Source organism: Stenella coeruleoalba (assembly GCF_951394435.1).
Source record: "Stenella coeruleoalba genome assembly, chromosome: 7".
NCBI lineage: Eukaryota > Metazoa > Chordata > Mammalia > Artiodactyla > Delphinidae > Stenella > Stenella coeruleoalba.
Window position 1 is genome coordinate 18,858,455 of NC_137153.1, and position 14,014 is coordinate 18,872,468.

Below are 14,014 nucleotides of genomic sequence, written 5' to 3' on the forward strand. Positions count from 1 at the left end.
AGAAATCGCCATACTGTTCTCCCCAGTGGCTACACCCGTTTACATTCCCACCGACAGTGTTTTTCTTTAATCATTTTTTGTTCATTGATGTAATCCCTACACCAAGAATAGTGCTGAGCATGGAGTAGACTCTTAAATACTTGTTGGGGCTTCCCTGGTGGCGCAGTGGTTGAGAGTCCGCCTGCCAGTGCAGGGGACGCAGGTTCATGCCCCAGTCTGGGAGGATCCCACATGCCGCGGAGCTGCTGGGCCCGTGAGCCATGGCCACTGAGCCTGCGCGTCCGGAGCCTGTGCTCCGCAACGGGAGAGGCCACAACAGTGAGAGGCCCGCGTACCGCAAAAAACAAAACAAAACAAAAAAATACTTGTTGAATGAATGAATGAATAAGGATAGAATAAAATCTCCACTTACGCATGCCAACAATATCACCTTCCAACAGCTCTAAGTGTCAGAAGACCTGGCCTCTCATCCCAGTTTTTCCCCCTCAAGGTAAAAACCTCACCCTGTTGTTTAATTTTTCTGACTGTACAGTGAGGAGCAGAGTAGCCCCTTTCCCGCTTACCTGATGGGGCATCTTATGGAGCTCCCAGAAAGCCTGCGGAGGAGCAGACCTAATCTAGAGCAGGGCTTTTCAGACCTGAACGCATGCCTGGATCTAGGAGATCTTGTTAAGATGCAGACTCTGATTCGGGTCCGGGTGGGCCCGAGACTCTGTGTTGCTAACAACCTCCCAGGTGATACTGATCTCCTGGTCCTTGGGCCACACGTTGAGTATCAGGCGTCAGCTCTAAAGCTAAAAGGATGATTGGTACCTGGAGTCATGACAGCGCTAGCTCCTCTGACATGGCAAGGAGCAGAAACGGTCTTCGGGTTCATAGGCCCTTCAGCGATGTCCCAGGAACTGTAGATACTCGCTGCTGAGTTAACAACGCTTTTCTCATTTTATTAGCTCTTCCGTGACTGGATGTTAGCCAGAGCTCCCTAGCCAAACACCAGCTAGAGTTTGGGGTCTTGTGATCCTGTGTATGCGTTTGGGCTCGTAACCTTGGGGCCTGTTCTGTATTTGTCGGTCTCCTTCATTTGCTCCTTTATTTGTTTTGGATGTGACTAATCCCACAGAGCTCTTGGGCCTGTAGCCCAAGGAAGGGTAATTTGTAAACTGATGTGTTTTCCAGGAGACATTTAATCTGAGAATTTTTGCTCGGCTTCAGAGGGCTTATTGTGTAAGAGGCACGCTGTATCCGGCTAGGGAAGAGGCTCTGATGAAGAAATAACATCCAAAGAGACAGCAGAAGGAGGCCTCTCCTCCCAGCTCTGTTCCTGAATTCACTGCTTGCTATTCCCATGACAACAGATGCTGAACATCTCGGCATAAAAAATATGTCCAAACCACTTAGTTCATGCGGTCGATTTCGTGGGCAGCAAAATGGTTTAGGTGCTCCCTTGATGCTCTTTGTAAAGGGGTTTCCCACGCAATCCAAGGGTGAGTGACAGTTTTAAGGGTTTTAAGAATTAGTCCTGACAATTCCTCTAAAAGGAGAGGTTGTCTGGCTGATGAGAGTCGGGACAGGGAGAAAACGGGGGTAGGGTCAGGGCACAGTACTAATCCCTGAGCTACCTTTTGTATAGGGTTTTGGTGCATCTGAAAGCCCTTTAAAATACAGGGACTGGGGATTCCCTGGTGGTCCGGGGGTTAGGACTCTGTGCTCTCACTGCCGAGGGCCCGGGTTCAATCCCTGGTCGGGGAACTAAGATCCCACAAGCCATATGGTGTGGCCAAAAATAAGAAAAATATTCTCTTGGGACGTCCCCAGTGGTCCAGTGGTTAAGACCCCGCCCTTCCAATGCAGGGGGTGCAGGTTCCATCCCTGGTTGGGGAACTCAGATCCCACATGCCATGCAGTGTGGCCCAAAAAACACAAGAAACAAAATACAGGAATACATGTTACCTCGTTGAACTTGCCCAGGTTGACACAGTCAGTAATGTTGGAACCCAGTTTATGACCTTTGACCCCATGATTTTTGGTTCCGGCTCAGAGACCTAACAAGTCAGGGTGCTGGAGTGACCAGCCATCCCGGTTTACCCAGAACCTACCCAGCTCTAGCACGAAAAGTCTCATATCTCGGGAATCCCTTCCCAGTTTTACAACTGAAATGGTCTTCCTAGATGGGAATGAGACTTGAACTGAGATTTATTCTACTTATTGTAAAGCCCTATTTCTGCTGTACCTATTTCTGCTTCTCACACTTCAATGCAGAACCACTTGCTTCAAAGGTAGATTTGGATTCAGTAGGTGTTGGGTGGAGCCTGAGGTTCTGCAGTTTTGACAAGCTCTGGGGAATGCTGATGCCACTGGTCCGGGACCACGCTTTGTGCAGGGAAGCTCTAAGCTACTGCTTCCTAAAGCTCAGGCATCCTTCCAGAGGGCTCCCAAGTGAGCTCCCGCCATTGGAGACCTTCCTTGGCCATCAGCCCAGAGAGCCCACCTGAACCATGGGTGATGGCCCTGCCCGTTCATCAGCGGGGCTCTAGGTGACTTCTCCCCTCTCCACTGACCCCTCTGACCCCAGACGAGCCCTCTCCATTCCCTTGGAGCCTCACCCAGCTGCCCTAGTCCCTTGACATTCAGTAAGAGACCTCAGTGCCAAGTTTATGTCTCTTGAGACTCAGGTACAATCTTGGGAAAGCCAGCTAAAGGCTCCCCTGCATGGGCATCTTCAGACCAGTAGGTTGGTCCCCTTAAGAGCTGAGTGAACAGACAGGCAAAACTCAGCTACATTGTCGTAGGGACCTTGTATTTTGGGAACTTGACCTAATTACTTGTGGTTAGGGATGCTTCTGCCTGTCATTACATAGATGTCTGGTTATAATGTTAAATTCTGGGATCCCCTGTCATTCCGAGTACCAATGTTTTGAGCTCATAGAAAGAGACCGTCTGCTTTAAATTTCAAAAGATTGAAGGTAATGTTGGTACTGGCATACTTGAGATACTTATGGGGCACTGGATCTGTCCAACCCAGCGTCTGTCTAACATTGTCCTTCTGATTAGGCCCCGTCTGAATATTCATCAACAAATGCCGCAAGATATCGTATCTCAAAAGCTATGAAGTGTCTCGTATAAAGCATGGCCTGGGAGGCAGCAAGACTTGGGCTTGAGTTCAGACTCTGCCACTTACAAGCTGAGCAACCTTGCACCAGTTGCCATCTGAACCTCAGTTTTCCCATCTAGGAAAAGGGTTTATTCATGCTATCTCACAGCACCATGGTGAGAATGGATGAAGGTCGTATGTGTAAGATGCTGACACCTAGGGGCTACTCAGTAAATACCACCGTCTCCACTGTCAATTATTCTTATTCTGCCCTCAAGAAACTGAGCTAGAAAAGAAGTATTTGGTCTTGGTGGAATGGAGAAGGCAGATGGAAACCACTAGATTTGAGAACTGACAGCAGAGCTTGGGACAGCCGGGTCAAGGACAGACAGCAGTGTTCCTGTCTGTTCTGCCCTCCTGCATCTCCGCTAAGAAATCGTGTTGACTTGTCTCCACAGGCACAGGGAGGATTTGGATGGATGATGTCGCCTGCAAGGGCACGGAGGAGAGCATCTTCCGCTGCAGCTTCTCCAAATGGGGGGTGACAAACTGCGGACACGCTGAGGATGCTGGAGTGACATGCAAGAGACACTGACAGTGGGCACAGCCCAAGGTCCGGACCCAGCTGCCAAGCCTCCTTCCTGCATTCCTGGGGTGGGGGCATCGCTCGGGGCTCCCCTGACCCATGCCTCCCCGCCCAGCACCCCCAGACCCCCGGATTCCCATCCCAGGACCCATGGTGGCCTGTCATCCTCCTCTCCTTGGACATCTTTTCCAAAGCACAACTCTAGGATCTACTGCCTGTCTCTCCCTTCCACCAGGGTTCCTGCATGGAGCCCCGGTCAACTGGATCGCCGTTTTGCCAAGTCTTCTAAAACACCATGCATCAGGCCTCCGTATCCATGCTCTCTGTGGTCTGTGAGTTACAGATAAATGTTGGCCACAAATGCATCCGTGAAGATGGGAGGGAGGCATCCCAGATCGTTTAGTCTGCAGATTATTCCCAAACCTCAGGCCAAGAGTTTTGACCAGCCAGAGACAATACTGAGTGATTCATTTTCCCCCTTTACTCTGCCTCTGCACAGCGTTTGTTAGTTGGGGGAACTGACATAGAGGAGAGGCCAGCTGTAGGAGCCAGAGGGAAATGCGAATCTCCTGCAGGAACCAGTCTGGATTCAGAGAAGAGGAGTGAAAGGAACATTTATTGAGTGACTGCCACGCGTGCTGTTACATAGTATCTTGGGTGCTAAATTCGTTTATCACTTTGCAGCATTCCTATAAGTCACGTTAGTGTGGGTACCACGTCACCGCCAGGTAGCATTCAACTGACCCCTTCACCTGACCTATTAGTCAGATCGAGAATGACTGAGACCACTGTTGCTACCTGAACTTTCCTGTGTCTTGGCCAGGCTCGAGCAAGAAGCTTGGGTGCAGGACGGGTGTGACTAGAAGGTTACATACTCCAAACCCCACAGGGTGTGAGTTCAAGGTCAGACAGGACTGGCTCCCAGGGCACCCATCTACACAGGAGGAAAGCTGATTTGGAGGGGGACATGGGGGCTGTCTGGGTTAAACCAAGATCAGCCCTCAGTTATCTGGCAGTCAGGGTTGAAGCTATGTCGCCTGTGTCTCGGAGCTCTTTGGAGGTGATGGTATGGAACCTTCCAGGCCTCTTTGGGTGTCATCCTGTGGTCAGGAGAACACATGTCCTGATGGAGCCTGTAAGAGTGAAAGGAGGGGACTTCCCTGGTGGCGCAGTGGTTAAGACTCCGTGCTCCCAATGCAGGGGGCCCGGGTTCGATCCCTGGTCAGGGAACTAGATCCCACATGCATGCCGCAACTAAGGAGCCCACGTGCCGCCACTAAGGAGCCGGCGAGCCGCAACTAAGGAGGCCGCGAGCCTCAACTAAGGAGCCCGCCTGCCTCAACTGAGACCCACTGCAACCAAATAAATAAATATTAAAAGAAAAAAAAAGATTGAAAGGAAATGAGGATTCCCTACAATCTCTGGGGGAAGAAGAGGCCGTGGGCCTTTGCAAGTCCTCAATCTGCACCCCTTTCCTAGTGATGGGGAGATCATATTCTGCTTTTGACACGAGGAGGAGGTCAGACTGGGCCATATATGTGTTCTAGGCCTGGGGACCTACATGGTAGCAAGTGAGGGCAGACCCTCCTCCCTTGAGGGAGACACAAACTCAGTCAGGCCTCAGATACACAATCGCCTGTCCTATCTGGTGAGCACCGCTTGCCTGGGGAAGGTGACAGCTGGGACCCTCTGGGTGTAAGACCAGCAAAGTTCCTGGCTGACAACTGAACCAATATGTGCTATTGGTTGTTCTTTGCGAACCATATGCTTGTTATTCATTAATGTCCCAACAATCAGAGACTCTCCTTCTGACTAATTGCTATGTTTACATAACACGCATGTACTCATGCATCTTTTCCCAGAGCCAATATATGTATGCATATATGAACACAGCACTCTTTACTATAAATAGCTCAGCACACCACAAATTTTGCATTAAAAAAGAAAATACTCAAGGTGGAAAGATGTCACGTTGAACGATGTAAATTCCCAAGTCCGTTCTGGCAAAGAATCCAGTTATCCTACCAACGCAGACCCACATAACTTTCTTACTTGGTCTTTTCATTCGGGAAAATACAAGTCTTGCTTTACATCAAAGAAAAACGACGGTGATAAGTGTCTGAACCTTAAAATAAAAGTCTACTAGTTTACATTCCTACTTAAGAGGACATGGAAATAAAATAACCATGGACCTGTATTTCAGGGACTAAAGGAAATTAGGCCAGGCCTAAAATACATCAGACCTTTTATAAGAAAGAATTTCAATAAAGCTAAAAACATGTTGCTAACAAGCTTCCCCTCATATTCTTTCTCATGAAAACCCGGTGAGCGTGGGGAGGACGGGTGAAAATTGGATCGTCTGATAATTTTTCAGCAGGAATTGGTGGAATGGGTGGCTTATGAGAAGCTGTCTTAATACTTCCAGAGGTCAGTAACCACAGTCTAGACCAAGAACATGGTGGCACATGGTGTCTTAAGCCCTATTCGGTAACCTAAGGAAAGGGTCCCAAGCAGCAGAACAATAATCATGGCCCAGCTTGTAAGAGAATTGCTTTCATAGTCATTAAAGGAAAGAACACCTATTTCCTCACTTCTCCAGAGTTCTTACTCGGGGATGTGCTCTCATCTGGAGTTCCATTCACAGATAAGAAGACCGTCCGGAGTTGGTACAAGGTCTGTGACGTCACTGGGCCTCGTCACCCAGTGAGAGGTATGAACTCCCAGGCACAGGACCCGGGGAGAGTGTGGGGATGGCCCAGGTCACCGCCTAGTCCTGGCCACAAACTCATAGCTGCACCTGTGGGAAAACCTAATGGCCCAAGCTTCCTGTAGGCCATAAAAGTTTGCCAAAGGAAGTCAACAGAGAAAAGTGGACTTTCTGGAAATGCACAAAGGAGGCATCCTGGTTTTCTCTAAAAAGTCCAGTGATACCCACCCCCAAATCACTGTGGTTCCCATTCTATATTCAGTCCCATGGAGAAGGACGGTGGCCCTTCTTCTCCACTCTAATGTCTACAAGGCACTGCTTTTCCCTGGTCTCAGATACCTGAGAACCGACCTTTGGCGCCTTCGCGTGTTGTGGTCAAGCCAACCACTGTAGTGGGTTTGAATTATGGAAAGGAGTTACGCCGTTCTCCACCGTAGGCACCGTGGTTTCTTCAGCTACATTGTGTTCTGACAGTTACTCTAACATTTCTGTAAGATGTCAGCTGTGTGAATCACTTGTCTTTCTCTTCTTAGAAGCGCTCTCCCTTCAACCCTCCGTGGAACATCTTTCCCTTCCTTTTCCTCTCCTTCTCCTCCACCTTTCGCTTCTGGGAGCCGAGATGGGTTCTGACTGACTGGAGCTTTGTTATCGAATCCTCTCCACCAGCTCAGCCCCCAGTTAGAATAGGCTAAGGAGCTTTCTGGGAGGACCCCCAGTCCCCCAGGTCATCCTCCCACCCCGGCTGGAGGGAACTTGAACGATTCCCAGCTCTGTATGAGCTCTGGTAATGATGCCTTCCTCAGAAGTTGTTCTAGCTGGCCTCCTGGGGTTCACACAGATTGGTATTCAGCGGACAACTCGAGGGAACCCTATACACCTTTCTGGAAATTTCTCTGCGTAGCTCTGTACTCTCGGATACTGTGCCCTGCAAATTCCAGCCACCTTGGCCTACCCAATCTTCAATTCTCCTCACCTCCGCGAGTTTGCCACTTGGCCGCAGTCAGCAGGGAACCTAGGCCAGGGGAGGCTCACCTCACTTGCTATCTTTTTCTCAAGGAGCAAAGACTTATGCTACCTGTAGTCCAAAGTCTGAAAATATTTTGTCAAGTATTTTGGACAATTTTCTAGTTATGACAGAAGGAGGATGATTCTGGTAAGGACTCTCTTATGGCCCAAAGCAGAAGTCTGCCCTGTGGGTATTTTCTGGTGGGAGAGAATCATAAGGGAAGAGACTTCGTGATTAGAACTCAGCACGACATGAGGATCTGGTGGAGACTAGTTCTGGAAAGAGGCTCTCCAGGTGGGGAGAGGGCTTCCCTGTCACCTTCTCTCACGGCCCCCGACCGCACAGACTCCTTCCAAAGGTCAGCTCCCCGGGGCTGCTTGCATGCTTCTCCTCAGTACTTGGCCCAGTTAAACTAAGGATGAGCAACGAGGAAGTAATTTCAGAAAGAGACAAACAGCTTTCAAACAGACAAGTCTCCAAAACGGAAGTCTTAGATCCTTCAAAAACTACTTGAGTTGTGGTCCCCAAGAGCCGGTAAAAATGTCCTGGCTCCTTGCCTGGCCCGCTTGCCTCTCAGCCCCTGCCTGTGTCTACATCATGGGTGCTTTCTCATTTCCCATCTTGTTCTCTTCAACAAGCAGAAACGAGTGCACTGGCTCTGTTGCCTCCAGGACCTCCAGTCACTGAGAGCTCATTCTGGGCCCAGGGGAAGACCTCATCCTTCTGCTGCTGACGGATACAGATCACTTTAACAGGCACAACGGATCACCTTTCTCTCCCGGTGGAAACCCAGGGCAATGGTTCTGACAAAGTTCTTGCCCTTCCTTCATCTGCATGTTCACTTAATCCATAATTATTGAGTCTCTGCCACGTGTGAGGCCCAGACCAGGTATAGGAGATATAGGACCAGACTGATTTGGTCCCTGCCCTCAGGGAGCTTGCCTTCTAGCTCTTATATCCTTTTCACAGGCTTTCAGTATAACATTAACCACACAAGAACAATAATATCTAACAACAGGAAATGCCCAGGTAAGGGAACAGTGGTTGCCTGCCATGCTACTTATACAAAACACAAATAGCTCAATTGTTTTTTAAAAAAATCATCTTCATTGCTAATGAGTTAACAAGAGCATAGGTGGCTCTGGTTATGCAAATAATCAACAAATAGGAAATGAGGATGACTGAACACTAAGTACACGTGCCCGTTCATTCCAAATAGCAGTACATAAGCAGAAACAATAGCTAACATCCCTTTAGCATTTAACGTGGGACAGGTTCTGCGGGCTTTACAAGGATGAACTCCTTCAATCTTTACAACCACTGGTTCTGTTCTAATCATTCCAGTTCTGTGGGGGGGACTCGGGCACTGAGAAGATCCCACAGTAAATGAAGAAGTTAGGACTTGAATCCGAGAAGTCTTAAACACTACACTCTATGTAACACAAGCAATGATAGTACTAGAATTCTATAAGGTTACTTATATACCTGCCATACAATCTAGCCATTTCAGTCGTAGGTGTTTATGGAAGAGAAATAAAAGCACGTGTTCACACAAAGACCTGATATATTAATGTTCATAGAAGCTTTATTTCTAATACACAAAAACGTATTTTTTTGTGTGTCCATCAGTGCCCAGCAACAGGTGAATGGATAGATAAATTGTGAACAGTGGACATAATTGTGGATGAACAGAGCCAAAGCTGGAAGTTTAAAAAGACAAATAATGTTGATAGATTTGAGGCAAAACTGATCAAGAAGAAAAAGAGGTGAAACAAAGAATATGTTAGGAATGTAAACAAGGACAAAGTAGAGACGTAGCAGAGAATAAAAAGAAAACAAGAGAATATTATAAACAACTTTATGTCTATGAATTTTTTGAAAACTTAGATGAAATTTAGATGAAAATTGAGGTGACATCACAGGTAATTTTTTTTTTTTTGGGGGGGGTTACGCGGGCCTCTCACCGTTGTGGCCTCTCCCGTTGCAGAGCACAGGCTCCAGACGCGCAGGCTCAGCGGCCATGGTCACGGGCCCAGCCGCTCCGCGGCATGTGGGATCTTCCCAGACCAGGGCACGAACCCGTGTCCCCTGCATCAGCAGGCGGACTCTCAACCACTGCGCCACCAGGGAAGCCCACAGGTAATTTTTAAATGCCAAAATGGCACCAAGAACTTGAATTAGTGCAATGACTTTTTTTTAATTTATTTTTTTTATTGGAGTACAGTTGCTTTACAAGGTTGTGTTAGCTTCTGCTGTACAGCAAAGTGAATGCATTATGTGTATACATAAATCCACTCTTTTTTGGACTTCCTTCCCATTTAGGTCACCGCAGAGCATTGAATAGAGTTCCCTGTGCTATACAGTAGGTTCTCATTAGTTATCTATTTTATAGATAGTAGTGTATATTGCAATGACATTGAAAGAAATAGAATCTGCAGGTGGTTGAACAGATAAGCTGTACCAAACATTCAAAGAACAGAGTGTGGGAATCTTACACAAATATTTCCTGATGATAGAAAAAGATAATTTTATGAAACTCATTATATGAAACGTGAATGACCTCCATAACAAAAGAAGAAAAAACACATGAAAAAGGAAAAATTATAGGCCAATCTCAGCCATCAACATAGATGCAAAAACCCTAAACATCGTATTAGCAAATGGAATCCAGCAAAGTATAAAAAGCATTGTCCAACATGCCAAGTTGGATTTATCCTAGGAATGCAAACTTGGTTTAACATTAGAAAATCTACTAATGTAAATCATTAACAGGTTAAAGGAGAAAAAGTAAATGGTTATCTCAATAAATGAAAATTCAATATTCATTAATAATAAAAACTCTTTGCAAATAAGGATAGACAGGAATTCCTCATAAACAAATATACTTACAAGACATGTAACAACTATACTTACAAGACATGTAACAACTATACTTACATGTAAATATCAGCATGTAGCAAAGATACTTACATGTAAATATCAGCAACTTTCCTTTCAAACATCAGAAACAAGATTAAAAATGCCAGCCAACTCTGCTACCTTTCAGCAATGTGCCAGACATCTTGGCCTGCACAATAAGAAAAGAAAAAGAAATTAAAAGTGTGAGGAGTGGAAAGGAAGACACAAAACTAAGCACTTGCAGGTGATATACATAGGAAACATGATCATATACACACAGAAAACTTAGACTGTGAACAAGCTATTAGAATTAGTACGAGTTAAATGCATGAATGAATAACTATGAGACAGAAAGAGATGTAAACATGCAGTCTCTCATTCTGACGTCTGATCACTTTTAGGTACACTCTTAATTCTGATGTTTAAAAAAATGAAATATTATATCCCAATGTTAATTTAATTTAATTTAATTTTTTGGCTGCACCGCACGGCATGCGGGATCTTAGTTCCCCGACCAGGAATTGAACCCGTGCCCCCTCCAGTGGAAGTACAGTGTCCTAACCACTGGACCGCCAGGGAATTCCCCCAATGTATATTTTAAAGCTCCTCAAAAGATATGAATAGTAGCAGGATGCTCCCACTGAAATATATAAACAGGTGGACTCATCACCAGTAATTTTGGAGCAGGGAGTACTGTGTTTGGACCATGAAGCCCTTGACTATCTGAACCCAGGCCATCTCTCTGACCTCATCTTGTCCCACTGCCCGTCTCCTGCCACTTCACTCCAGTCTACCTGACAGTCCCGACACGTGTGCCATTTCCTCTGCAGAGAGAGTTCCTCCTTCCGCGGCCCCACTCCCACTCCCTACCATTGCTGTCTTTCAGCTCTCCACCTAAATATCAGTGCTGCTGGGGGAGTCTTCCCGGAGCCCCACTCTAGGGTATGTCTCCTTATTATCCACTCTCGTGGTACCCTGCTCTTTCCTTTTCACATCACTACTCCTGTTTGTCTGGTATCTGATTCCCTCAGTAGACTGTCAACTTCATGAGGGCAGGAACCCACTGTGTCATCAGCACATCAGCACCCACAGTGTCCCCACTGTGTCATCAGCAGCTGCTGGAAGGTCTGATAAATACTAGGTGCTTAGTATCGGAGAAAAGAAGGAATAGAAAGAGGCAGGAAGAAAAACCCTCTCCTTTCTAAACTAGAGAGAGAAGAAAGAGAACTTGTGTGTTGGGGGCTGGGTGGAGGGATGGTTGAGGGGACAAGGGGGTATTGGCTTTGTTACCCCATCCCACAGTACTTGGGATATTATTATTTCTAAAGTACATTTTTCCCAGTAGCAGCTTCCCAACCACAGACATAAGGAGATCTTTGGAAATTCCATTATCTAATCAGTTATTGCTGGTGAATTAACACAACTCAGAAAAATATCAGTAGGGGAATTCCCTGGTGGTGGAGTGGTTAGGACTCCGCAGTTCCACCGCAGGGGGCATGGGTTCCATCCCTGGTGGGGAACGAAGATCCCACATGCCGCACGGCCCAAAACAAAAACAAACAAAAATCAGTAGGTAAAAATGTTACATCCCCCCAGTTAAACACCTCAGTGGTGAGCAACTGTAGTTTGACATCATTCATTGAGCAGAAATTTGACTGTAGTTAGGGGAGGCCATTTGGTAAAGTAGAAAGATTATAGAATATGGAATCAGGAGACCTGGATCCAAGTCTTATTTCCACAAGGTACGAGATGAAACTCCAGCCTCAAGATCATCATCTATAATTGAAGTATCCTACACACCTTGTGTTACAAGGATTTTTAAAAAATATGTTAAATTAAAAGTGTTTTTAAAAAGATCTAAAGGGTTATACGCATAATAACATTTATATAATAACATGGAAGACTTCAGCCTTTGGTTTACTGGAAAGATGGTCATTATAATTTAAAATTGTGAGAATTGATCGATAATATAATACAATACACATACCTTAATAAATAAATTCTGGGACCAAAATAAAGTATACTCATTGTAGTATTACATTGTTAGAGTATCAGCCACAGACTTGCCTGAATTGTCAAGGAAACACAGAATTGGGGTTTTTAAAAAATCACTCCATGGGAGTCTGCTCGTGAAACAAGAGGTCCCCTAAGTCCAGTTCTTTTCTGGAAGGGCAGACACTGAAGCACCTGTAGTGTGAACAGCTGCAAAATACACTTTGCAGCCCATTTCTCCAGCTTACTGGATAACAGGCCAAAGAGTGTACGGGAACTTGAAGGGCAGGAGGGTAGAATACACAAAAGAAAGGGGAATAAAAACTCTACACAGTTCCCGCCTCTCCAGTAAGATCACTGCTGGCTCTCTGGTGACACCTGCAGGCTATTGAGAGAATGAGGCTTGAAAGCCTTAGGGAAAGAACGCAAACTATCTAGGGCCAAAATCAACCAGATTTCTAAAGACGACTCTAACGTGCATATGAATCGCCTGGGGATTTTGTTCAGATGCAGATTCTCATTCAGTAGGTCTGGTTGGGACCCGAGATTCCACAGGTCTGTTTTCCCGGGTAATGCCCAAGACTGCTTGACCACTGCACCTGCCGGGTAGCAGGACTCTCGGGAACTTTCAGGGCATTGAATGCCAGAGGTGGAGAGGGTGTTAGAGGTCATCTTGTTCAACCTCCTTATTTTACAGGTGAGGAAGCCTGAGGGCACAGAGAGAAGGTGGGCACCTCCACAAATGTAAGTAATACAAGATGTTTCATTTCTCTAAATCTGGCTTCCTGGTCGGTAACAATAGACTACCTGAGCTCAGACAGGCTTTCCAGCTCTTACGTTTAATGAAGACATCACTTGCCCAAGGCCACGCTGCTTAGATAGAGCAATGCAGTCTAATCTGCCTCCTCTGATGAGCTCAAGTGATCAGGTTGGATGGCAGAGGTGCCCGAAGATTCATCTGATTACCAAATGCCTTGGGCATCAAAATGGCTGTTCTGTACAACTGAATGATTTTTTTTTTTTTTTTTCCTGTTTCTCCTTGACCTCCTTGTACTCCTGGCTGGGGAAGTAACTAGTTCTAGATGAGGTAGATGATGTTCTTGGTTTCCAAATGAAATTGATATTTTCCAGATGGTAAGAGCCCAGTCCAGATTGCTGAAGGGAAGTCTGGGTCAGAAATCCCATTAGTTCTTCCAACTGTCATCTCTGGCTGCAATTACAAAGAAAGGCCATCTCCCAAAACAGTCACAACAGCACATCACCCACCAGGTTACAGCGGGGTTACCTCAAGCCTGACCCTTACATTCCCCAGCGTACCTACTTCCCCAGGTTCCATGGAACCCCCCTCCACCCCAGCCCAATGCCACAATTCTTCCCTATAGCCATGGTATGGGGGAAACAAACAGGACTCTTGATTTTTGATCCGAGGACACTTAGAGACGAATTCAACTAACTCTGAACTACATTAGGTGTCCTTGGTCCAAGTTTTAGAATGAATTACCTTGAAAAAACAGCTGATGCTGCATTTTATAATCCAGGGCCTTGGAGTGAATTACCCCCAAACCACAATTAATTGACACAATATGAAAATAAGCACTGACTCATGGAATTCATTAACATTACCATTTAAAGTAATGGTTCAGCTCTATGAAATTACAAGTGCAGAAATTGACACTTGTATGTATGATCTGGCCTGGAGTAGTGGAAAATTCCCTGAATTGGGAAGCAGAAGAT

The 14,014-nt window shown here is 46.2% G+C and overlaps 1 protein-coding gene across 2 annotated transcripts in view; it reads left to right on the forward strand.

Annotated features, from left to right (window-relative positions):
- The window catches only part of SCARA5 (scavenger receptor class A member 5), a 125,194-nt gene extending 111,728 nt beyond the window's left edge, over window positions 1-13,466 (forward strand). The window contains exon 9 of one of the 2 annotated variants that reach the window (XM_079927777.1): window positions 12,978-13,466. In XM_079927777.1, the coding sequence (XP_079783903.1) occupies window positions 12,978-12,991 (14 nt within the window). In that variant the 3' untranslated portion in view covers window positions 12,992-13,466. Of the gene's footprint in view, window positions 1-3,549; window positions 6,541-12,977 lie in introns of those variants that run through there. The other variant, XM_079927779.1, reaches the window with a different exon arrangement.
- The last annotated feature ends 548 nt before the right edge of the window (window positions 13,467-14,014 follow it).